Raw genomic sequence first — 26,733 nt, 5'->3', positions numbered from 1 at the left:
GATCTTACACAGACCTATGATTAATCACGGGAGACAACCTTGAACTAATCACCTGATACGAATGAATATAACTAATGAAGTATTCAGTACATTTCGGTACTACGTGCATGTCACGTAAACATGTATTAAGAGTAACAACTCCATGTGCTCATCTTTGCATTTCCTCCTATACAGAGTCAAAAGTGTCCATTCCCTCAGCCACCTACAACATAGAGGAGGATATTGGTGAGCTTCTAATTCCTGTGCGCAGAAGTGGAGATGTCAGTCAGGAGCTCATGGTCATCTGCTATACCCAGCAAGGTAAGGAGTGTGTAATACTCACTTTAACCTGCCAGAATCTTTTGTCAAAAAAAAAAACAAAACTCAGGTGACTCCGAAGTGACTCTTTGTCCCTGCTCTCTGTCCACCCAGTGTCAGCTACTGGCACCATTCCCACCACAGTGCTGTCCTACTCAGACTACATCTCCAGACCTGAGGAACACCACAGCATCCTGCGCTTTGACAAAGGAGAGGTGGAGAAATCTTGCCGGGTTGTGATCATTGATGACTCGCTGTATGAAGAGGAAGAGAGCTTCAACGTTACTCTCAGCATGCCCATGGGGGGTCGTCTGGGCACAGAGTTTCCCACGGCCAGAGTCACAATCATACCTGATATGGATGATGGTAAGATGACTTTTCACCTTCTGTAAACAGGGACGTTGGAACTATTTTCTGGGAGAGGGTGCTGTAAATGGGGGGGGGGGGCATGGACTACTTCTCCCCTCGCACCGTTATCCCTTCTTTCATGATGCTCCAGCAGCCCCACCCTGGACAGCGCTGTCCAACACACCAGAGCTGATTAGACTGAGCTCTTAATGAACTCGACCCAAGGCTTTATTTCAAGTAATTTGAGAAGTATACAGCTATTACGAAAACTAGAAAGTAAGATTTTAATGTTCACAGAGCATCTTTATTATTATGACAATAAAAAATTGTTCATATCAAAGAGGCCCGCATGTCATGCATGCTCATATCGATCATGAAACCTTACTAAAATCCTTTAATAAAAAGGGCATAATCAGAAGTCCGTAGCAGCATAGGTCCTTGACAGTACAAATATTTGTGGCCTACTTGAATGAGAGACCACTTCCGAATGAAGGCTGGCTGGATCCATATAGTCATTTATCCCAAAAATAAATTGTGTGAAACGGTACACAAGGCCAAACGAAAATAGGTGAAAATAGGTACCTGCAGTTAGCTCAGCTGGTGCATGGACCCTTGCACATTTGGTCACTTTTCAGAACTGTACTTTTACTTTTTACTCAATTATTTTTTTAGCATTTTACTTGCTTTGCCATTTATACCTCGTTACAACTAGTCTAATGTCTACTATGCATGTTGCCCGGCTTGATGAAATGAGCTGTCATGTGTGCACGCGGTATATGTAACTTATATCCAGTTCTGCAGAGACACTATGCCACTGGAGGCTGCAGTCGATTTCACAAGTTGGCAGAAATACTTTCACTTCCATTAAAGGTGTATTAAAAGAGTATTTAGTCTATGAAGAACAGATGTAGGCTACAAACCGTGTAAACATCTTAGTCAGCTGGATTGATGTGTGCATATCATGTTAGTATGTCCCATTTACCGACTGCAGACACTTTCATTCATCATTTCGTATCTTATGAATGTACATATACGCTGCAGCATATATGTTGTATTGAACTGTATTATCACGGGTCAACAGTTTTTCTTGCTAGGTTGGTAATGAGCCCTTCTTGGCTCAAGATGATATGAACGACACTGGCTTGGCTATTTGTTGACATAGTTAAGGACGCACGAAGTGCTTTGAGCAGGAGACAGGCTTATCATTTCTGACAATCACGTCACTAGGCTATGAAAGCATAGTTTCCTTATGTTGTCAGGAAATGTGAAGGAAATGAAAGTCAGCCAAATTCAAGCACCAATTCTTAAAAAACAACAACTGTGGTGCCGTAAAGGGAAGTTGTTGATAGGGCAATGGGGGGGGGGGCTACTCCCAAAGTCTATGGTTGTAAATATGAAATGAAACACTATGTTGTTGACTACTCTGCAACTGTGGGAAATACAGAGGGCTCTGAGGTTTTAAAGACCCCCTCTGATGAAAATCAAGTGTTAACCTTGTTAACGTGTCTATGTGGTGTTGGGTCATGCTACAAGGTGTATCAGGTGCAAAATAAGCAGCCAACACCATGGCTGAGCATATAACTGCTTCGAAACTGCAGTGTACCAAGGACAGTCTCAAAAAAAAAAAGTGGATTCAGACAGACAGGGTTTATACGTCACAAACCTAAGGAACCAATCCTGTTAATGGACGGAGTGTGCTTTACATATTACGTGCTCCCGCTCCGGCGATGTGAGCCGGAGGAGAAGCCGGGTGTAGATGTACTTATCGTAATTTTGCCAGCTGAGTTTCACTACTTCCAAAACAATGGCAGGGACATTGTTTTGTTTTTGACTGCAGATGTATGTCAGGAGAAACAGTGAGCCTTCATTTATTGCCAAAGGATCCAAAAATCTGAGAGAAATGGGTGCAGTTTATTTGGAAAAAAATGTCAAGTCCCAGCCAACCTTCCAGGGAAAACGCGGGTTTGCAATAGCCATTTTCAAGAGCCCTGTTTTGAAAACTGATCACAAACACAGTTGGGCTTTGCCACAAAACTTATATTGAAGCCCGACGCTGTGCCGTCCATTTATCTTGGGGACACAACGAATACGAGCCGACATGTCGGTCAACCGGTAAGTTTCTTTTTCTTTCTCCGGAGACTGTTGAGGGTGAAATTAGTGAACCCAAGGGACGAAGGCGAGTAGGGAAAAGGGGGTTATTGAGGATGGCAGGCGGCAGGAGAATTGATGATAGCAGAGCCGGGCCGCACTGGACTGGCGGACACAGGAGCGAGCTGGACTTTGCCGAGCTCGGGAACCAGCAGGCGAGACAGGCAGGCAGAGAGACAGGCAGGCGGGCAGATTAACCGGAGAGTGGCAATACCAACACAACAAAAAGGCGATCAGAGTAAAAAGCAACAACACTGGGAAGATTCTCTGAACGATTTGCAGAGCGGCTGAGCACATGAGACTAACGTGGTAGCTCAAACAATGATCTCATGATGCGTGGTTGAAGAGCCAGGTCTCCTATACTGCTGAGGTTGATGAAGTTGATAGAAAACAGGTTGGTGGCTGAGCCACTGAGGCGAGAGAGAGAGCGACTGACCACAGCTTAGACATAGAAGGCGTGACAGACTTTCTATGGTTTCCAAACGTTTCTTCCTAATGGCACGTCTGAGTGTTTATCTTTACAAGGCAGATACTTGTCAGATCTGGCAAGTGGGGCCAAGGTTTATCTTAACATTAACAACAAATTATTAGCTGATTATATCCTAGTCAAGCTGAAGGCTCGTGTTAAATATGTCAACATATTGTAGCATCTTACTTTAGGATCTCCCTCCAAGCATGTCTTCCCACCAATGGATTAATGTATTGATCAACTGGATTTAATGCTTTGAAACAGAATGAGCTGTTACCATAAGGGCTGACTGTGCTGTGTGTCTTATACATTTACTTTGAACCATTTCGGTGGCCTAGGTACGAACTAGGTAGCGATTGTACAGGAAACGGTTTGTATTCTATTATAACAGGTGTCTGAAATTCAGATTTGACCAGAAATGTTAAAGCGCTTTGAGTGGCTGTTGCAGCTAGAAAAGCACTATATAAAATGCAACTTGATTGATTACCGTTGCGTCTCTAACATTGTGGAGAGCGACACATAAAATACATTACCATTCTGATACATCCGCTTGTACCCATCCCTGACCAATTTGCTCTTCTTCGGAATCGGATTCTGGTTCATACATGTATGGCTGAATTACTCATATATTACTGCTTGCCAAGTGCCGCAGGGGTGGGGAGCTGCAGGCGAGGGATGGGGGGGTTGAATTGAGGGCGGGGCTAATTTGCATATTGATAGATTCTGGATTTTGCCATCATGAATGAGTAGATGTGATTTTAAGGATTTTAACAAGATAATTGAACTTATGTTGCAGAAAAAACAATTCTTTATGTCAAATAGAGCATTTTTTATGTCTTTAAACATGACTGTTTTTTTACACACAACCACATACATCAAGTGAATGGTACATATGCATACGCATACATATTCCAGTAGTGTGTGAGGAGGGGACTGGAGGGAGGAATTCAGATGTCATTCATTTTAGATTTTTTTTTTTTTTTAATCAGACTGAGTGGCAAGTGGGACCAAGTACATGATGTGTTGTTGAAGGTACCTGGTTAATTCATGTTGTGAAATGTCTTTGACAATGAATTAAATGATAATCTTTTTTTGTGTTATTCAAAGACTGTGTGAGAATACTGCACAGTTTAAGCAAGTGCAGACTATGGAACTGGGTAGTTTGCAGTATTGTGGTAAAGTTTACTGTAATGGACTAATTTGGCCCGGTGTAGGGCAGCCTGTGGTATCCATGGTCACTGTTACGTTAGGTCAAGGGTAGCAGTCATCATTTTGAATGAGGATGCTGATGGTGTTCTTTAGTATAATTTTCCATATTCCACTTGTATACTATGGCTAGAGGTTGAAAGCAGCCATGATACTATGATAGCCCATATAACATCTGCTAATATAGAATGCAGTTGGCTAAATCCACAAAGAGGAGTAAACCTCAGGGCCATAGAAGCACAGCCCAGAGCAGCAGCACAGCCCAAAGTAGCAGCAAAGCCCATAGACAGAGCAGCAGCACAGCCCAGAACCAGAGCAGCAGCACAGCCCAGAACCAGGGCAGCAGCACAGCCCAGAACCAGAGGGGCAGCACAGCCCAGAGTCAGAGCAGCAGCAAAGCCCATGGACAGAGTGGCAGCACAGCCCAGAACCAGAGCAGCAGCACAGCCCAGAACCAGGGCAACAACACAGCCCAGAACCAGAGCAGCAGCACAGCCCAGAGCCAGAGCAGCAGCAAGCCATAGACAGAGTGGCAGCCCAGAACCAGAGCAGTAGCACAGCCCAGAGTAGCAGCAAAGTCCATAGACAGAGCAGCAGCACAGCCCAGAACCAGAGCAGCAGAGCTGATAGCATGCACACATTAATGGTGAATGAGAATGACACATCACTTTTTGACCAAATCAATGCCTTTATGCCAAAAGTATGGCCATTGCCTTCTATCAATTTTTTTTATGGGGAGGAGGACATAAGAAAGCTCTGTGACCTTTTTGACGTCAGCTTTTCTGGTGTCAGACAGAGATAGAGATTTCAAAGAGCATCCAGAAATTCCCATGACTGATGGGCTGCTGAAACTGCAGCAAGCAGTAAAATCACTTGCTGTTAGCAGTGCTGACTGTGAAAGAGGATTCTCTGAGATGAACAATTTAATATCGCCACTACGGGCACAACTACAAATCAACAAGGTCTCAGCACTGATGTTCATTTCTTTGGTTGGGCCTCCTTTGGACCAGTGGGATCCACAAAAATATGAGTGTTTTAAGGAAGGTCAGCTGATCACATAGCCTGTCCACAAAAAAAAAACAAAAAACAAAAAAACACTAAACCGGAGCAGACAGTTGTTTTATTTTGAGGTGAGTAATTTTTCCCTGCTGCACCATTACGCCAGATCTTAGGGTTCCCCCACCTGCCAAATCTCTCTTTAAACCCTGCATATATTCTTAGTATAAGTGTGCATGTGTTTTTTGAGTGTACTGGTGTATGTCCATGAGGCTGCTTGCTGGAGGGGAAGTCCTTATCTTGTATCTGCCAGCTCAGACTGGAGGGCTGATAGTCTCCCGTATCTCCCTGTCGCCCCTTTGTTCCCCAGCACCCCACAGCCATTCCTTAGTTCCTTATCTCACAAGCTATCTCAGGAAGTACGGCTGTGAAAACAGCCCCCCTGGTCACAGGCAGGCAACAGTGGAGCTAAAAAACCTGATATAAATGCTGAATCATTTCTCATTCTAACAGGAATCAACTCTCAGATTTAAAGCCAGATAATTGGAGTGATGCAATATTCAGTTCAGTAGTCCAAATCCTAATTGCTTGGCTTTAGTAGAGTTGTAAAAGTGTGGTGATTCAATTAGGGGGCATTTTTAATGTGGCTAATTACAGTGAATAAACTGTGTTCAGATACGTTTCAGATGTTTTCCAACCGGGGATTTGTGAGATTCAGAGTCCCTCCGGAGAGCCTTTTGGGTTTCTGTTCTACCCCACAGTTTCCTTCAGCATGCCAGCTGCTGAAAAAACGTCCAATAATCCTTTCAAGAACCTCTTGCTTAAGTGGTGGGAAAGACCCGTGACTTGGATAGATATATATCCAGGGGAGTTAATAAAAATCATATTGTGCATCCTCGTTTTGGCGCAGTCTTAGATTTTCGACATCCGAGTGACAAATAACCTCTGTGATTGTACTACCGGCAGACCTTTAGATATAATTATAGCATTTGACTCTTCAATTTTATTTTCTGTCAAATATTTTATTGAAATGAACTGGCATCAAAATAGTGCACTTCATATTTCCTCTCTTCATGTAGCCAGCCGCTTATTGGGAGATGTCTTTCGCACTCCAGAAGGCATAACTTTGTCATTCCTTGAATCTGTCAAACAAGGATAGACATCATTTATCTACAGACAAGCAAGAAAGCGGCTGTGCCTCAAAGGCTCCTGCAGCAGCAATTTTCAGATTGTACAGCAGGTTCTCCCCCCCCCCCCCCCTCCGCTATTCCCCCGGAGTCCCAAGGCAGACAAGCTTCAAGTGGATTTGTTTGACCTGCTTCAGGAAGAAGGAGGTTACGTGTTTGGAATGCTTCCTAAATGTAGCTTTGTCCAGAGTAACCCGAGAGTGCGCTCGGCGCCCTTTGACCACTGCTGCTCCTGGGCATCGACTCCAGACTGTTAGGACAGTTGCTGAGACAAACAGGTTTTTAATAGGATCGTACAACGCCCACTTTTCACAGTATTCACACATAAGCATGCGCACTCACACACACACAAAACAAAAGCTACATAAAGTCTTTGAGACAAGAGTATTGCTGTTTTATTTTCACATAGGCAAGATTTAAGATCAGCAGGAAGTGTTTTACTGCTGCAGCTATTGAAACTCCAAACAATGTCAGCGTTGTTACGAATAGTAAAGAGGCTCTGACAGTGCAATACATACACGCCTCATGATCGCTCGAAAGCATGTGAAATATAGATGCCCGTGATTTACGTCTTGTTCGGGGTCAAGGCGGCTTGAGGGGCAGGTAGCACGACATAGCATGTCAGGGAAGTACATTGAGATAAGATAAAATGACCATGACTTTACTGTGGAGGTTGTCTCACAAGAACAAAAGGCAAAGGTCAGGTCTTTCTAAGTGCGAAGAGAGGGCAGGTCTCCTTTCGTCTGGACCAACTGAGACACAGACACTTGAGGAGGAAGTAAGGGGAAGCATCAACAAAGCAGACCAACTTAGAGGTAACTGCTAGTTAAGTGATAATGAGGGGGAAAAAAAGCCCTATTCGAATACGTTCTTTTTTTTTTTCTTTTTTTTGTAGGAGAGGTCAGGTATTTTCGTGTGTTGCAGGCATTCCTAGTGATTTTAATCCTGTCCGAACACGGCATGTTTGTGTTTTGCATGCACCACCTTCATGAAAATTACGACCTGCTGTTCTTCAAACTCAGGGTCAGTGAAAAATTTAATGCTGTCTGGAATTGAAACCTGTGTGATTAAAATAGCATTTCTCTTCACAAATTCACTACAGGATGCTGTTTAGTCCCAAATTTTGGGGGGTATTTTTATATTGCACAAATACTAATGGACTGTGTTGAGAATCCAACCCTGTGGTAATGTTGTGTTTCACACAGTTTCAGCCCTCTGCATTTGAGCTAATCAAATGTGATGCTTACTGATGGACAAATGTCCCACACTGTTGTTCCAAATAACCCATCCAGCCATTATCCGGACCACTTATCCTGCTCTCAGGGTCGCGGGGATGCTGGAGCCTATCCCAGCAGACATTGGGTGGCAGGCGGGGAGACACCCTGGACAGGCTGCCAGGCCATCACACAGGGCTGACACACACACACACACACACACACACACACACACACACACACACACACACACACACACACACACACACACACACACATTCATATCTAGGGACAATTTAGTAATGCCGATTCACCTGACCTACATGTCTTTGGACTGTGGGAGGAAACCGGAGCCCCCGGAGGAAACCCACACAGACAAGGGGAGAACATGCAAACTCCCCACAGAGGACGAACCCGGATGACCCCCAAGGTTGGACTACCCTGTGGCTCGAACCCAGGACCTTCTTGCTGTGAGGCGACCGGGCTAACCACTGCGCCACCATGCCGCCTGTTCCAAATAATCTCCCACATTTTTTGGTTACAGATGCAGTCTTCAAATTTTTGGAATTTGGGTATGCACCAAACAGAAATTAATATTGGTGTCTTCTTTCGTTCAGTGATGTGTTTTCTTTTTCAATATTTTTGCCGCCGTCTTTGGACACGAATCATCACATAACCGTGCACGGCACACAGATCTAGCCAATCCCACCTCCATAACATTGGGGAGACACTACAGCAATTCCAATCTCATCTACATAGGTAGATGGAAAGACATTCTTCCTATAGTAGCAAATATATTTCACACGTTGTTCAAGAAACTAATCTCTCCAAACAGGCCTTAAGGAGGTTTCTAGTTTAGATGTTAAGGAAACTATTGAATCGGGTCAGATATCTAATGTCAGCAGAAAGACTATTCCATAAAAAAGGGATGCTGTACGAAAAAGCTCTGCAATCTGCTGATTTCTTTTTGACTATAGGACTAGAAAGTATGCCAGTGCCTTGGGATCGGAGGGCGTAAGCTAATGTAGCATTTTTTCATTAGCAGTATTACTTAAAAATCGTCTCTAGCGAGGTTTTGGTCAAGATCCTATCGGCATTATGAATGGCAGTTTACCAGCCGTAATAATTGGTAATTGCAGATTATAATCTTTCATACTCTTGGCTGTTACAGTGGCATGTCCGAGTAATCCAATTATTAAAGATAAGGAAATGAATTTATTCTAAGATGTACAAAAGAAATCTGGTTTCCTAAGCAGGCACTGGTGAGCTCTTGGCATAGTTCTTTGCTTCATAAAAACTGGCATTGTTCTCTCATCATATCATCGCCGAAAATTACCTCAATGTATTATCAGTCAGGTTTGGGGACAAGAACAACGTTTAGTGTTGTTGAAGCAGTAATGCGCAGACTGAGTACCAATGTTAGCGTTGTGTATTCAGGTTCACTCCTGTCTCATCTTCTATCAAGTCTTCTTAACCCCCCAGTTTTGTTATTTGTCAGAGTGGCTGAGTGACAATCACAATCCTCTTATGTATGTCGGTTTTTCAACGGCACCCACCTTTTCACGGGTGACCATATGTAGCGTAAACGGTGGGAACGGAATACAGAACTCTTTTGTGGAAACTCGCTTTGCATACGTTATTATTGTAACCTTGTTTTCAAGTCCTGGTCCTGCAGCGAGTGAAGAATTTGAGCGTGCGCTCGTGAAAAACGTTGCCTAAAGCTAGTGTCTGACAGCCTGGCTGATATGTAATATGCTGACACGAGTACCTGAAACTGGATCAACTGTTTTAAGACATACGCAAGCCCCCCCCCCCCCACACACACACACACACACACACATACATACACACTGTGGGAGATAAAGATTGTGTGGAAGCACCTCCCAAGTGTAGTTTGGGTTTAGGCGCCGGAGCTGTTTAGGATGCCAGCATACACCGCATAAATGGGACGTGAAGAGCAAAGGGGAAACGGGGCCGGCGTCAGGTGTTCAGATGTTCACTAAAGGAGGTGATAACAGAATGGTCTGAGGTCGGAAGAACAAATAATAAATACCTCCGCGGTGAGCGCAGGCAGACCAAAAGCTGTGTTTCGGAGATTAAAAAGGACAGTAATAGATCCTTTGCTACTTTCATTTCACACTCTCCCTCCTACGGTAGTTTTTAAAATGACTAAATGCGTCCCTAATTCCTCTTCCCCACACTTGACTGGTACATATTGTAGGCGGTGAAATAGCAGTTTGCCTCCTCCTTTCATGTAGGAGCAGCGTTTGCATGGATGTGCCTTTGTGTGCGAGTGCTCAGTGTGTGGCTGAAATTGCATAGCATGACACCTGTCCCTGCCAGTGCGGGGGGGGGGGGGCGTTGATTCAGGAGTATTGCGGGTGGGTTTTTTGACAGGTCTACCCCTGCCCTATGGGCTAAGACACTTCCCAGACATGTGCTTCCTTTATCAGCAACAATCCTATAAAAAAAAAATCCACTTTTCATGCTGGAAAACTAGTAAAACTATCTGATCCAGGGATGGATTATAAAAGATGAAAGCCAGAATATAACATTAGAACAATGGTATTAGCTTTTTACCCTTTAAAAGAATTTAGTTATGTAGCAGGGAATGTACTTTGAATTTATGCCCATTAGTGTTCACACATCTTTTCCATTTGTTTCCATTTCCATTTGCGAGGTCATTCTAACTGGTGCTCTGCATTTGTTTGACAAAATAGACACAACGGTGAGACACGTTGTTTGTTTTTTTCCCCTCTCTCTTATTGCCCTGTGTTAAAGGATAGTTCCATAAATTCACCAATATTAGCCATAGGTGAGCTCATAGCTCAGTTTTCTTCAGTGAGGGAAGTGAAATTTGCAGGGTGGCTTTGCAGGGCTAGTAAACTACATCTGAGTAAAGAACCCCATCAGACCTTTGTTTAGCGTTCGTTACAGCTATAGCGTTTTTAATTTTGTCGGCACAGTGACAAAACAAATGGGACATGCTACAAGAGCACAGTGGTAACACACAATTATAGAAAAAGCGCAGATACACTACCGTTCAAAAGTTTGGGATCACATTGAAATGTCCATATTTTTGAAGGAAAAGCACTGTACTTTTCAATGAAGATAACTTTAAACTAGTCTTAACTTTAAAGAAATACACTCTATACGTTGCTAATGTGGTAAATGACTATTCTAGCTGCAAATGTCTGGTTTTTGGTGCAATATCTACATAGGTGTATAGAGGCCCATTTCAAGCAACTATCACTCCAGTGTTCTAATGGTACAATGTGTTTGCTCATTGGCTCAGAAGGCTAATTGATGATTAGAAAACCCTTGTGCAATCATGTTCACACATCTGAAAACAGTTTAGCTCGTTACAGAAGCTACAAAACTGACCTTCCTTTGAGCAGATTGAGTTTCTGGAGCATCACATTTGTGGGGTCAATTAAACGCTCAAAATGGCCAGAAAAAGAGAACGTTCATCTGAAACTCGACAGTCTATTCTTGTTCTTAGAAATGAAGGCTATTCCATGCGAGAAATTGCTAAGAAATTGAAGATTTCCTACACCGGTGTGTACTACTCCCTTCAGAGGACAGCACAAACAGGCTCTAACCAGAGTAGAAAAAGAAGTGGGAGGCCGCGTTGCACAACTGAGCAAGAAGATAAGTACATTAGAGTCTCTAGTTTGAGAAACAGACGCCTCACAGGTCCCCAACTGGCATCTTCATTAAATAGTACCCGCAAAACACCAGTGTCAACATCTACAGTGAAGAGGCGGCTGCGGGATTCTGGGCTTCAGGGCAGAGTGGCAAAGAAAAAGCCATATCTGAGACTGACCAATAAAAGATTAAGATGGGCAAAAGAACACAGACATTGGACAGAGGAAGACTGGAAAAAAGTGTTGTGGACGGATGAATCCAAGTTTGAGGTGTTTGGATCACAAAGAAGAACGTTTGTGAGACGCAGAACAAATGAAAAGATGCTGGAAGAATGCCTGACGCCATCTGTTAAGCATGGTGGAGGTAATGTGATGGTCTGGGGTTGCTTTGGTGCTGGTAAGGTGGGAGATTTGTACAGGGTAAAAGGGATTCTGAATAAGGAAGGCTATCACTCCATTTTGCAACGCCATGCCATACCCAGTGGACAGCGCTTGATTGGAGCCAATTTCATCCTACAACAGGACAATGACCCTAAACACACCTCCAAATTGTGCAAGAACTATTTAGAGCAGAAGCAGGCAGCTGGTATTCTATCGGTAATGGAGTGGCCAGCGCAGTCACCAGATCTGAACCCCATTGAGCTGTTGTGGGAGCAGCTTGACCGTATGGTACGCAAGAAGTGCCCATCCAACCAATCCAACTTGTGGGAGCTGCTTCTGGAAGCGTGGGGTGCAATTTCTCCAGATTACCTCAACAAATTAACAGCTAGAATGCCAAAGGTCTGCAATGCTGTAATTGCTGCAAATGGAGGATTCTTTGACAAAAGCAAAGTTTGATGTAAAAAAAATCTTATTTCAAATACAAATCATTATTTCTAACCTTGTCAATGTCTTGACTCTATTTTCTATTCATTTCACAACATATGGTGGTGAATAAGTGTGACTTTTCATGGAAAACACAAAATTGTTTGGGTGATCCCAAACTTTTGAACGGTAGTGTATATAATGGTAAATTGCAAAGGTGAAATTTTTTTTTACAAGACTTAGACTGCTTTTACTTGTCATTGCCTTATATGCATGTCTCATACATACAAGGGAACGAAATTACATTTCACAAGGACCTCAGTGCCACATAAAAACAAATACACAATACATATATTAAGAACAAAAAGTGAATTTAAAACAAGAATTACTTCACAGATCTAAACATCACAAGCACACCTGACACGGACAATGAGTAAGATGGTCAAAAAGTCATTTTATGGAGGTCTAAGTGTTCAGGCTGTTGAGGAACCTCACAGCCTGGGGAATGAAACTGTTGCATAGTCTGGTGGAGGCAGCACGGATACTCCGGTACCTCCTGCCAGAGGGTAGGAGGGTGAAGTGGATGTGGGAAGGGTGGGTGGGGTCCTTGACGATGCTAAGAGCCTTCCAGGTGCACTGTGCATCAAAGATGGCCTGGATGGATGGGAGAGCAGTTCCTATGATCTTTCCAGCTGTCTTCACTTTCCGCTGTAGGGATTTGCGGTCGGAGGCCTTGCAGTTCCAATGCCAGTCAGTGATGCAGCTGGTCAGAAGGCTCTCTGTGGTGCCTCTGTAGAATGTGATGAGGATGGGTGGGGGGGAGACTCGCCTTCTTCAGATGCCACAGGAAGTGAAGATGCTGCTGGGCCTTCTTGGAGAGCGCAGTGACATGTGAGGACCAGGGGCCTCATTTATCAATCGTCACTATGGGCAAATTTGTGCGTACACACCCATGGAATTTTTTAGCCCTCGGATTGTCTGACAGTCAGCAGCAAAGCATGTTGGTTATTTGTAATTCCTTCCTCCTAACATATGTTGTCTACCTCTTGCAATGAGCAATCACCCAGGCCCGCAAAGACATCAGTGTTATCGGTGTCTAAATTCAGGGGTTACCCAGGTTCTACACTGGTCTCTGAGACAAATGTCAGGGCTAAAAAATCCCATGGGTGTGTACGCACAAATTAACCCATAGTAACGATTGATACATGAGGCCCCAGGAGAGGTCCTCTGTGATGTGAACTCCCAGGAACTTAACACTGCTGACTCTCATTGGCATCTCATCAAACATCTCATCGCTTATTTTCCCCCCCCTTTTTCTCCCCAATTGTATCTGGCCAATTACTCCACTCTTCCGAGCCATCCCAGTCACTTCTCCACCCCCTCTGCCGATCCTGCAGACTACCACATGCTTCCTCCAATACATGTGGAGTCGCCAGGCACTTCTTTTCACCTGACGGTGAAGAGTTTCACCAGGGGGATGTAGCGTGTGGGAGGATCACGCTATTCCCAGTTCCCCCTCCCCCCTGAACAGGTGACCCGACCGACCAGAGGAGGCGCTAAGTGCGGCGACCAGGACACATACCCACATCCAGCTTCCCACCTGCAGACACAGCCGATTGTGTCTGTAGGGACACCGACCAAACCGGAGGTAACACGAGGATTTGAACCAGAGAGCCCCGTGTTGGTAGGCAACGAAAAAGACCGCCACGCCACAACGGACGCCCAAACATCTCATCGCTAAACAGATGCTGATGAAACAGGCAGTGAACCAACAAAACAACTGCAACAAATCCAAGAGAAGAGTGAATGCATGTGATTGAGTTTTGATAGAGGGGTAAAAGGTGGTGTGTTAAATAGGTTGGGGAATATGTACGTGATGGTATGTGTAAGTGTGAGCATGTTCGCTACTACGTGAGGGCATATGGTTATGCTGTTCTGCTTTGCTGTGAGGGAGATGTAAATACACTGCAGAAGTCTTTTCCCCCCCTAGTACTATCACCAGGGAAAGCACATTGAGATTCTACGTCCCGTTTACAAGTGCGCTCTGGCCAAGACGGCAACAGGATAAGTTATGCAATTAAAACAAAGCATAAATGTTACGCATTAAAACAAGACATCAGCACCTTCACCAAGTAAAACAGCATCGCAATACTAATAGGTGAAAGAAATACAGGTGAATAAGTAGCAAATTAATATTCGAGGCAGCACAGTTTCAGGGAGATTAAGATGAAGTGACGGCTACTTGTAAATGATATGCAAAACAAAACAAACTCTTCACAAGTACTTTAGATTCCCTCTGATTCTTCGCCTTTGCTTTTCATAGTTCTCAGCCACACACACTCACAACCGTCTTAGTCTTGTACAGGAAAAAAACTTAAGCCTATGGGTTTTTCCTTTCCCCCCCCCCCTTTTTTTTCTCCCAAATTTGATATTTCAGCCTAATGCTGCCCATTTAATCACTTCTTTCTAAGGACACAAATTATAAAAACTCAATTTGCATAGGGGTGCAGCTGCTGGGTACTTAGTACAAATGCTGCAGCCTAACAGTGCTCGACACCTTTTGCCATAGTGTCTCCTAGCATGCACAGACAGCTGCCCACAAGATATCCCCCCCCCCCTCCGATGGGCAGACAAAGTGCAGAAAGACATTCAAATACTTATACTTAGTTGTATGCTGTAAGCCTTTTGCCTGTGATGAGTGTGACAAAACTTGTCTTTTCATGCAAGGGTAATTGCTATTTGATATAGACACTGCATCCGGGGAAGTGCTTCTTTTTTTTTTTAGCTGGGGATGTAAAACATGAGGATGCTTGTAAGATGGGGTTAGAGTTATTTATTTATGCACTTGAGTCGGTTGGCAGTAAATTTTGTGCTGGCTCTAAAGGTATGATTATAAGCGGTTTTAAAGTGGGGCGGGTCCAGTTTGTGCTGTCTGGATGGGGATGAATCGAACAGGCGCCGCTGAACCCTGTTATCATTCCCCACCTGGATTCCAGTTCAATCTGATCTGAACAGATGTTCAGAATATTTGGGAGAGGACCCTTGAGTTGAATCACCACTGTCAAGTCGTTCAGTCCAGAATCTTACTTTAACATTCAAATTGAAATGGCTCTCACAGTCGGTGACTGGTCACATAGATTATTTTCTATTGGATATGCAGCTGCCACAGTATGCTTTTTGCAGCTAAAGTAAGATTTGTCTACCACACGCTGGGCAGAAGAGCATTTGCCAGGGTTCGACTAAATCCCCAATTACAAAAGCCACTTAGCTCTGTGGGAATGCAATGCAAAGTTCAAGTGTGATCAAGCAGTCACTGGAAGTGTTTATGGTCCCCTTTGGGATGCCTCTGTGTCTCCATGTACTTCTTCCTCAGGTTTGTAAAGCTTTGTTTAGTGTTACATTTTTAGGACATATTTTGCAACATTTTACTCTGCAAGTTTAAGGTGCAGTTATACCTAATTTATTCTTTGTATTCTTTGTGCTTATGAATTGCACCTCAATACTGCACATACAAAAAGATTTCTACCATAATTAGCAGGCCTGAATCTGGCTAATTCTCCACTTACATTGGCCTCCATTCTGGGTAATCCAAGACAGACCAGCTGAGGCCAGGGTTGGTCTTGTTGGGCTGGAAGAGCCCAGGAGCCAGTGGTTTACCTTTCAGTTAATGGGCTGTGGCTCTTTGAAGCCTGCTGCTTGTCTGCTGCTCAGACCTTATCTGATTACTGGGCCGGTACAAGAGGGCCCAGGTTCCTGACTGCCAACCTCAGGCTTGTAGATCTGATTACTGCTTTAACATGGGGACCCTGTGAAGGCAGCCAGAACCAGCTTTGTTTGGTTTCTCTGCGGGGAGAAATGCTGGCAGCTGCAAGCCACTTGATGCGGTGCTCTTTGTTTGTTCTCAGCCTAGATTAAAGCACAAAAGTGTTTGTCCTTTGCTTGCACTTAGGGGATAATATTGTTTCCACCACAGGGATCGCTGCTTTGAGAACCACGAATCCCAAAGCTTTGTCTAAAAAGACTGTTTTCCCCTCCAGAGCCTGTCTTATCTTGCTAATATAGACATGCCTTTTACTGTGCAGATTGCATCAAATATGCTTTTTAATGTAATTTGAGACTACTTGAAAGGCTTTTGTCACAGTTCAAAGCAATCGACACTTCTTTTATTGAGTTGCCCGATATTTATGCTGCACATTTATCATCCTTGTTCATGAGCTTTTATTTTAGTTTGATCTCATAGTGTGTGCACAAGCAACAGTTACCTTCAAGGTGAAGTTGGAGGCGTATGATGTTGGGGTTGGAGGATGTATTGTAAAATGTGTTTGCATTGCTAGGTTCCTTCCCATCCTCACTGTTCATTTTGCCCCTCACTTCTGCATGAGACACAGAGTTAAGCACAGTTCTCGAAGTGCAGTGCTCCATTGTCATGGAAACCACATTTCTGCCCATGGCCATCGCCATTCACTTAATTTATTCATTATTTGGTCATCAGTTTCTCTCCAAAGCACAGGGTTTTTGCCGCTCAGCAGTGTCCTGTTCCTATTAGTTACAACAATGACGTATTCGATCAATACATGCAGTTTATAAACAGAAATTGTCTCTCGGGAGCGCTTTCAGCTTTGGGCTATCCAATTTATTCTCTCATTGCTCTAGTGGACTACAGCTGAATTTATTTGCCGACTCCATCAACAGTTGGTATTTTTGAGTCAATTGTGATGGCTTGCATTGCTCAAAAGAACATATACTTGAGAGTCAAGCCCTACAGACGTTTCACTGGCAGCGTGACACAGCCGTGCATTGTTGAGAAAAAAGGGAGATTGAAGGGGTTAAAGGGAATAACACGGGGTGAGTTCGGCTGCGCTGGAATCTCGGCACGTAGAAGCGCTAATTGCAGTCAGGCAGGCCCGGACTAGCACATCTAGCTCTACATCCCCCAGGCCTCCTGTCAGGACTCCTCTATGCATTTAAAGCCCATCACTATCAAAAAACCAGCTACACTACTTCCACAACATGACCAAGAAAATCAGCTGTGCCTCCTGGCCCTTTTAGCCTTTTGATACATGTTGCAGATGTAAAAATTCCCCCAAATGTGCCGTTCCAGGAAGTATGAAAGCATTGTTTTATGTTCCTGAATTATAGTTTCGACTGCCTGCAGGATGGTTCGATGAACGCACTCCCTCGTTTTCTCCTGTAATCAGTGGTAATCGTGTAGAATATGCCGGCTATTACAGACTCAACTCCGCAATTACATCAGGCCTTCTAGTATCCTGTTGTGAAAGATGATAATGTATTTTATCCTCCTGTGTGTTTTTCCTCATCTCCTCCATTTCCTCCTCTCTTTCTTGTCTCCTGCCCAGCTCCCGTCTTCTACTTTGGCAACACCAATTACCATGCAGATGAGAGCGACGGCTTTGTTGAGGTGCAGGTATGGAGGACGGGGACTGATCTCGCCAAAGCAGGGACTGTCACTGTGCGCTCCAGAAAGACGGATCCTGTCTCGGCTGAGGGTAGGTGTCCCTACTAAGATATCCTCCTCCGATCACTTCACCTGACAGAGCTTAGAAAATGTAAACCACACAAGACAATAGACTTAAGTCGTCACCATGTCAGGGCATTGATTTGCAAGCTCAAGAGCCCAAGGAGATGTTCACGCTGTCTTTGTTGGGTGGTTTGCATGACCTGAGGAATGTAAACACCATTTGAGGAGAGGGCGAGTCAGGGTGGTTAGAGGCAGCCCCCCTACGTTGAAAGTATCAAGGATACAATGTAGTAATCTCTGGAGGATAACAGCAGTTTGGATGAGGGAAGAGCACTTCAGAATGCTCACCAGTCGTTCCCTACCCTGCTACGAGCTTTCAGTTATAAATCTGGAGCCTATCTCCCAAATCCCTTCTTATACCTTATAATGCATTCTGCCCCGGGGCAGTCCTCCCCCATTGGAACAGATTCACAAGTTCTCTTGTCTTATCATGTTAAACATAATATTTGATACTATGCAGTATATTGGACATGCATACTAACACTGGCCCACATAGATGGGTCATACGGATAAGTATGGGAAAAGCTTGTGGGCAAAGGGTGAACTATCCATACCGAGACTTTTTCAGTCCAGCAAACGAATAATCTTTTTTCGCCTGGGGAGATCTCCTGTTTCCCCTACTGCTGTCATAATCACGCAACAAATTCCAACTGTTCATAGCAGTTGGAAAATGTCGTCTCGTCAACATGCAGAGTATTTCCTTTTGTCTGGCTCATTGGCTAACATTCACAAAAGAGGTAACATGAGACGCGATGTTGAAATAAGATCAAGTGCTGTGGTCAGTTTATATTATAGTCACTGTAGCCCATAAGAACGCAGCTCTTTGAAACATCATTGACCCCTTTTGTGTTGTGGAGCAGCTGGTGTGGATTATGTCGGGATCAGCCAGAACCTCGACTTTGCACCGGGGGTCACCATGCAGACTTTTCGTGTTACCATCCTGGATGACCTGGGCCAGCCGGTGCTGGAGGGGCCAGAGAAGTTTGAGCTGGTTCTTCGGATGCCCATGAACGGGATCCTGGGGGAGCCAAGCAAGGCTACCATCCTTATTAATGACTCAGTGTCTGACTGTGAGTGGAATTCCCATTATCTTTCTATTTTGCATGTTTTGTTTTTTTTTGTGTTGGTGCTTTTCTCTAATTCTGTTAAAGTCAATTTTTTGGTGATTCCTTTTACCTGCTGATGGCAATGATCAATTTCCCCAAAGAAAATTAATTTCGTTTTTTGTTTTAATGTCTTTTAATTTGATTTAATTTAACCTTTTAATATATCGGCAGACAAAATCAAAATACCGAACAGACCTGACACAAACAGCTGGTGACTAGCTTATTCAAATGTTCAATTACTGTGTGTGCTGTATTTGTTTGCTGTAGTACCAAAGGTCCAATTTCAGGATGCTATGTATATGGGGAATGAGAACTCAGGGAAGATCTCAGCCATTGTGTACCGTAGTGGAGACATCAGCTACAAATCCACAGTGCGCTGCTACAGCCGACAGGGAACAGCCCAGGTCATGATGGACTTCACTGAGAGGCCCAACACTGATGCCTCTTTAATCACCTTTTTACCAGGTAGTGTACAACAGACTCCTAGGGGCAGAAATATTACATGAGTGTGTGCCTTTGCTTTCCCTTATTTGATAAAGGGAAACAGTCAGCATTCTCTCGCTCTCGCGCTCTCTCTCTCTCTCTCTCTCTCTCTCTCTCTCTCTCTCTCTCTCTCTCTCTCTCTCTCTCTCTCTCTCTCTCTCTCTCTCTCATATGTATATATATGTTTGTGTGTGTGTGTGTGTTGTAGGGCTAACACTCCATTAGCAGCCAAGATACTGAGTAGTCTTCTGTGTGTCTCTGAAATGCCACCGAAATTATGCAGAAAATATCACTGGTGGACAAGCCATGAATGTGAAAATGTACTTACTGGTTTGCCGAAAGGCTGCATTGTATAAGAAAATGCATATAACAATGCTACGTACGGCTGTATACAGTCGAGTTTTTGGCCAAATTTTCTTACACAGCTGCATGTAGTGTTGGCACTTGCATTTTCTTATACGATGCAGCCTTTTGGCGAATCAGTTCATAAGTTACATTTACAAATTGATGTTGGAGTCACTGGTGGACACTTGCACACAATTTTAGTGCTGTTTCAGAGACACACAGAACAGTTTTTGGCAGCTAACAGAGTGTAATCCTTGAAAATCATGAATGCGTATTGAATACATTAATTGCCAAATGTTCTTCATGTTCTTCCCCCCTCCTTCCTTTTTACTCAGGGGAAGTTGAAAAGCCTTGTGTTCTGGTGCTGGTTGATGACACAGAACATGAGGATGAGGAGGAGCTCCGGCTTGTGTTGGGAAGCCCTAAAAGTGAATTCCCTTTCGGAGCCACCATCGGAATGCAGAATGAGACTATTATTAAAATCAAAGATGAAGCAGACAGTAAGAATGCTATGTTTTCTTATCATATCGTTTTAGTGATTATGTCTCATTCATAACACGACACCACACTGCTTTGGTTACATAATGAACTAAAAATGATGTCACACTTTCTCAGAGGCCATTATTAAGTTTGGGGAGACCAAATTCAGTGTGAATGAGCCTACGGAAAGTGGCCAGGTGTCCGTGGTGAAGGTCCCAGTGCTGCGTGTTGGAGACACCTCCAAGGTATCTGTTGTCCGAGTTCACACCAAAGATGGATCTGCTACCTCTGGGGAGGACTACCATCCCATCTCTGAGGGTAAGCATGAATTAACTTCAGTCTCATCAGTTTTTGTCAGTGGTCGACAGGAATCAGCCGCTATGTGCTAGAAACCAGTAAGATCTCCTAATTTTTTTAAATTCCCTTCCATCTGCAGAAATTGTGTTCAGAAAAGGTGACACAGAGCACTTTGTAGAGGTAGAGGTCCTATACGACGGTGTCAGAGAAATGAGGGAGGCGTTTGTTCTCCACCTGAAGCCCGATGAAAACATGGTGGCAGAGACAAAGGTGAAATTTAAACCATATAATTTGCCATATAATTTGTCTAGTTCTTAACTACCTTCCTGTATTATGAGGCAGCAGATGTACATTCTTACTTAACAGAATATCATAGCCCTCTCTTGTCAATGAACAGATGAGCAAAGCCATAATCTATATTGAGGAGACCAGTAGCATGGCGGATGTCACCTTCCCCTCAGTGCCCCAGGTAGTGTCCCTACTACATTATGATGACATGGACAGGACAAGGGACTACCATCCTGTGGCTGGATACCCCGTCATCTGTGTCACAGTACGTCTCAGCTGCCAAAGCAACAGTGTTGTTGCACTTTTCACTCTTTTATCTTGCTAATAATTTATTCACTGAGACATTTTCCCTTTTATCAGCAACTGCATCACACCTAAATGATGTTAAGGAGATACCACTCACTAGTTTTGCAGACTTTACTCAATCATAAAATTCCCTCTAGGAGTCATCAACAGTGTGAAGAAGTTGCTGTCTGAACTTTCACAAGTACATTTATATTCCAGGCTTGCAACCCAAAGTACCCAGACTACGATAAGACAGGCTCTATCTGCATAAGTGAGAACATCAACAACACCTTGACCCGCTATCGCTGGCTAGTCAGCGCCCCCACTGGCCCTGACGGCGTCACAAGCCCTATGAGGGAGGTGGACTTTGACACCTTCTTCACTTCCTCCAAGCTCATCACCCTGGACTCAGTATACTTCCATGCTGGCTCCAGGATCCAGTGTGCTGCTAGGGCAGTGAACTCCAATGGAGACGAGGGTCTGGAGCTCAGTAGCCCCATTGTGTCCATCAGTGTGGAGGAGGGTGAGCGCTTATCACTCTGAACATTCAAATGTTCACTACAGATTCATCATTCTCAACTCAACATGAGAGGCTTTTTTGTGTGCTGTTGTTGTTGTGCTTTAGTCTCCCACTGCAGAACATTCTGTCCCTGCCCCTGACTTCAAAAAGGAAAGATAAAAGAATTTCCTGTGATATATTTTTGGAAAACAAACCGTTTGATGTGTTTTTGTGGCTTGGTTGCAGGGATGTGCCAGCCTCGTGTCGTAGGTACAGTGGGGGCTGAGCCCTTCTCTGCAAAACTACGATACACTGGTGCAGAAGACCCAGACCACCCAAACCTCATCAAACTGACTGTCACCATGCCCCACATTGATGGTGAGAATGGCAAATTGCTTTTAGCAGGGATGTTTATTTAGAGGACCCTCCTTTCATCCATCAGGACATTTATAAGTTAAAGCTGCCGTGAGGACTTCTGGATTTTCATTGGATTTGCGTGCCCCTGTGGAAAAAAGTGGTAGTGTTTCACAGAAGAATGGCTTCGTATAAGCAGTGCCTCTTTCTGCAAAGATCTACATTCACCCTCTGATAGCTTGTGCATTTGTTTTGAAGTGTGAAAGATTTAGTGGTGTTTTGAAAAAACAGGTTGCAAACTATGCAGCAATGAGGTAATATATATATATATATAATCTAATATCTATGTATCCTGCCTGTGTACCGGAAATATTTTCAACAGATTTCTCTGGGAAGCCAACCCGGAGACAAGCATTTTGGAATCATCATAAAGCAAAATTTGATCTTCTCACTTCTGGTCTCATTTTCTTATGTCGGTCATATAAAGGCATCAAAATAAAATTGACAGGGACAAGTAATCGGTGGAAAAACTCCTTTAAAATACTGACATTTCATCAAGTGGCAGCAGTGTTCTAAGGATCTTATAGGTGACCATCAAGCAGGAAATTGACTTGTTTGAAACCTCAGCCCTCTGGGGAAATCTCAGATGGGAAAGTAATTTTATGTGACTTATGTGAATGTGGTGCCTTCACAATACTCATCAGCTACATTCTTTTAATATAAAGCTTTTTCAGTGTAAGGCTCTTTAATCAATAACCAAGTCTGACTTCTTTGTGTGTATTCTCCCTAAGGTATGTTGCCGGTAGTGTCCACCCGACCTCTCTCCAACTTTGAGCTCACACTGAGCCCTGATGGGACCCGTGTTGGCAACCATCGTTGCTCCAACCTATTGGACTATACTGAAATCAAGACCCGTTATGGTTTCCTCACTGATGTCACCAAAAATCCAGAGGCAATCGGAGAGACCTCCCCTTATCAGTATAGCCCCTTTCTAAGGGGATCCAGCACGCTGCGTTTCTACAGAAACCTCAACTTGGAGGCGTGCTTGTGGGAGTTCAACAGCTACTATGACATGTCAGAGTTACTCAGTGATTGCGGAGGCACCATCGGGACTGATGGACAAGTGAGTAGCTCCACCTCTGATCTTAAACTCACCTCTGACCCCTATTGTCACCTCTGGGGATGTGGCGTCAAGAGTCAATTCACAAAAGCAGTCAAGAATGACCACCTGCTGATAGGAATGTAGAATCAGCAGTTATTGGTCAGTTCTTTTCAACAGCAAGTCTTGTCCCTTTTTCCCCCACCAAAATCTTCCTGAATTTTGAATTGTAATAAATCATTTACAGGGACATTAAAAGCTTGCTTGTCTGCTTGGATTTCCTTTTAAAAGACCCTAAAGTAAATAACAACCGGTAATGACTAACCCAACACCTTGCTTTTATGGTTTTCTCATTCTTCTGGTAGAACAGTTATTTTAACTTGCCAGAGTTGAAAGTCAATACCAGCACCCTCATTAAAACCTCCCTCCATTTATTCTATTATGTGAACTGAGAAATGGCAGCTGTTATAAGTAAAACTTGCGAAAGAAAATCTTTGAGCTGTCCATGACCTTCTACCCCGTCTCAGGCTTCAACATTTGCATTCACGTACTGTTTGTTGAATTGCAGTTAATTAAGGTAGAGATATTGATGCTAAAGACAAATCTGATGAGTGCAAGGGGTACATTTTGGTAAAGGCCTCTCTCCTCTGACCAGATCCTCCTCCAGCTCCAAGCTGAAGATCATTAATTAAACACAGTCCTACAGCACCTCGCCATTAGGTCTGACACCGTAATGGCTCCTTACAAATGGGACATATCTGGGTCCATGCTGGTTTGTTAATATAATTGAAGATATTCATTTAGCAGGGCTTAAGGTTTATCCAAAAAAAAAAAAGCATTTCCCTGGTAAAATCAGCCCTTTCTCAATAACTAGACATTTTTGCTTTTGTCCACACTATGTAAAAGAGAATTCATTATTATTTGTGTTCCCCAATACAATGAAAGCAATACGCACATTTTCAAAAGCAAACAAGTTTCCAGTAAACTGGATTAATGTGAACTTTTTTAATAGCGAGGGAACAGCTATTGAGAATGCAGCTATTTTACTATTTAAAATGGGCAAGACAGACTTCACTTCTTATGGGATGCAATTAGTGGCCCCAGCAGTGACAGTCCAGAAATGAAAAATAGCTGCGGTATGCTAAAGTTAAATGGTTAAGAGCCTCTGTCTACTTAGATACTCTTTAAACCTAAACCTTACTGCCATCTAGTAGTATCCTGGTCACCAGATATTGTTTTTTCCCCTGTGAATAAGACACTTACAACAGTAATTTTACTGCCTACAATAGTAGGCACACTGGTCACTTTCAGACAGAGTAAAAGATTATCTGTTGATTCTTTGAATTTACTGACAAAATTGAAGTTTGAATCCCAGTAAAAAAAACCCAAACAAACAAAAACAAACCCGTGTCCTTGGGTATCCTGGGACCCAAGTCTGCTAAGTAGGTGAGCAGAGACGGCCAGATGCAGGCCTGGGGCCAGTGTCATGTCAAAATGTAGGGCTTAGCATCCGGCTTAACAGGACCACTGGAATCCATTAAAGTCCAGCAGGCATTGTCAGGGGGCTGGTCTACAAATCATCTGCCTGAGCTCTTAGCGCCCAAGGTGTAGACACATAGGAGACGCGTTTTCACATGAACATGAGCTAGTGCGGACAGGTACCTCGCTCATGCAGGTCAGAGCAAGGTGCAGACAACTTAAGAGAGCTCTCTCACATGGTTGAAACACTTGGTTCTGTGCCTCAATATAGGACGACTTTTGTTTTGGGAAAATAAAATTCTGAACCAAATTAAAATTGCCAAAAGCTTCCACAAATGTATATTATTTCAGTGTATTCACGATTAAATTAGGGATTAGGATCCTAGGTAACACTTTATAATAATTGTGTGCCTCCTCTGGTCGGTCGGGGTGCCTGTTCATGGGGGAGGGGGAACTGGGGGGAATAGCGTGATCCTCCCACGCGCTACGTCCCCCTGGCGCAACTCCTCACGGTCAGGTGAAAAGAAGTGGCTGGCGACTCCACATGTGTGGGAAGGGGGCATGTGGTAGTCTGCAGCCCTCCCCGGATCAGCGGGGGGTGGGGGGTGGGGGGGGGGTAGAGCAGCGACCAGGACGGCTCAGAAGAGTGGGGTGATTGGCCAGATACAATTGGGGAGAAAGGGGGGGAAACATAAAAAAATTTTGTGTTTGGGGTTTTTATTGAGGCCCAGTTCCACCAGTAAAAAAAAAAATGCTCACGGTAAGTCAAAATTATGAGATAGAAAAGTCAAAATTATGAGATAAGTTTTGATGAGAACAATGAGAAATAACCCCCCCCCCCCACACACACACACACACACACACACACACACTGGCGGAAATGGGTTTCCATACTTTCCTGTGGAACTGCAAGGCAGGAAATCGGAACGGTCCAATGTCAAGGTCGTGACGCCGCCCCTATAAACACATGTCGCTGCGGCGTCGGGATTACGACGTTTTATTTGACGTTACTATATCCATTGCTGAAACGTCTAAATGCAACTTTTATTTAAAGATCGCTTTATAACGTCATTGTAACGTGACAACCTGGCATATCCAGTGCTTGACAATCAGACGTTGCTGCAACGTTTCTGAAAGGCTACAACAACTCTGCAATGTTGTCAACATGATAAACCCAATTGTGCTGTCCCTTTTTTCGTTGATATATTAAAATCAAGGATAAGCGGCTTGGATAACGGATGGATGGATGAACATTAAAACAATTTAATTAAATTCAAGTCTAAGTCTTCGTATCCCAGACTCGCCGTAACCGGTCACGGCCAGAGCATCCACGGGGTAAGGCCTTCATTAGGCCACCCTTACCCGAGGGATAGTGGGTGTAGCTCGGTGTAGTGTTCGGGGACTCGTCCATCCCCAGCGACCCCTCTGGCCCATCCAGGTGCCTGCAGCCAAGCAACCGAAAGCGTTCTCCCTACGTCTCCTTCGCGGCCTGAAGGTGATGCAATCCATGCGAGGAGGCTTCAGCGTGTAAAATAGCGAGAGCAGCCGAGACGAGTTTGAAGGAAGCTGGTGTTACAACTATCTCCTTCCTGTGGAAACCTGAGCCAGGGGAGTTATTCGACAAGAGTTCCGGCCATATGCCATTTGGGGTTAATCGGGTGGGATAAGGGGAAAAACTAGAAATCGATAAAAATAATAATAATAATAATAATTCAAATCTAAATCTAGTCTATTGTCAGAAACTAGCGGGTAACAGTGGTCGTTTGTCTAAAACACTGCTTTGCCACCAGAGCACCACCCGGGAAATTATGAGCAAAAAGCCAGTGGACCGTTGGCAGCGGTTGACTTCGCCAACTTTGCCAATTATGGACCAACAAAGGACTGCTGTCTTCAGTGTTTAATAGAAAAAATCTACAAAAAAAATCAAGTAGACCTAAATTGTCTGCTTTAAGTGACAGTGGTAGGTAACAATACCCAGTAAAGATTTTCAAAGGCCGCCTTAAAACTGTCTGCGAATGTTCTCATTCATCCAGGTCATGGTTATCCAAAGGAGTTGAATCAAGTGCAACTGGAATCAATTGAATGAATCAATCAATTTAAAAGTGTTTTTAACTGCATGGCAATAGACTTATTGCAAAAAGTTAATACTTTCTCTGGCAATTT

General features: G+C 43.9%; 1 protein-coding gene across 1 annotated transcript in view; it reads left to right on the top strand.

Moving 5' to 3' along the window:
- Positions 1-26,733, top strand: part of frem2b (FRAS1 related extracellular matrix 2b) — a 93,351-nt gene that overhangs the window by 54,613 nt on the left and 12,005 nt on the right. The window contains exons 5-16 of the mRNA XM_056283776.1: positions 175-300; positions 412-663; positions 17,674-17,823; positions 18,716-18,925; positions 19,229-19,426; positions 20,125-20,289; positions 20,405-20,587; positions 20,706-20,836; positions 20,964-21,119; positions 21,359-21,662; positions 21,885-22,016; positions 22,784-23,115. Coding sequence (XP_056139751.1) covers positions 175-300; positions 412-663; positions 17,674-17,823; positions 18,716-18,925; positions 19,229-19,426; positions 20,125-20,289; positions 20,405-20,587; positions 20,706-20,836; positions 20,964-21,119; positions 21,359-21,662; positions 21,885-22,016; positions 22,784-23,115 — 2,339 coding nt within the window. The remainder of the gene's footprint in view (positions 1-174; positions 301-411; positions 664-17,673; positions 17,824-18,715; positions 18,926-19,228; positions 19,427-20,124; positions 20,290-20,404; positions 20,588-20,705; positions 20,837-20,963; positions 21,120-21,358; positions 21,663-21,884; positions 22,017-22,783; positions 23,116-26,733) is intronic.

Source organism: Lampris incognitus, chromosome 7 (assembly GCF_029633865.1).
Source record: "Lampris incognitus isolate fLamInc1 chromosome 7, fLamInc1.hap2, whole genome shotgun sequence".
Lineage (NCBI taxonomy): Eukaryota > Metazoa > Chordata > Actinopteri > Lampriformes > Lampridae > Lampris > Lampris incognitus.
This window is presented reverse-complemented; position numbering and strand designations above follow the sequence as displayed.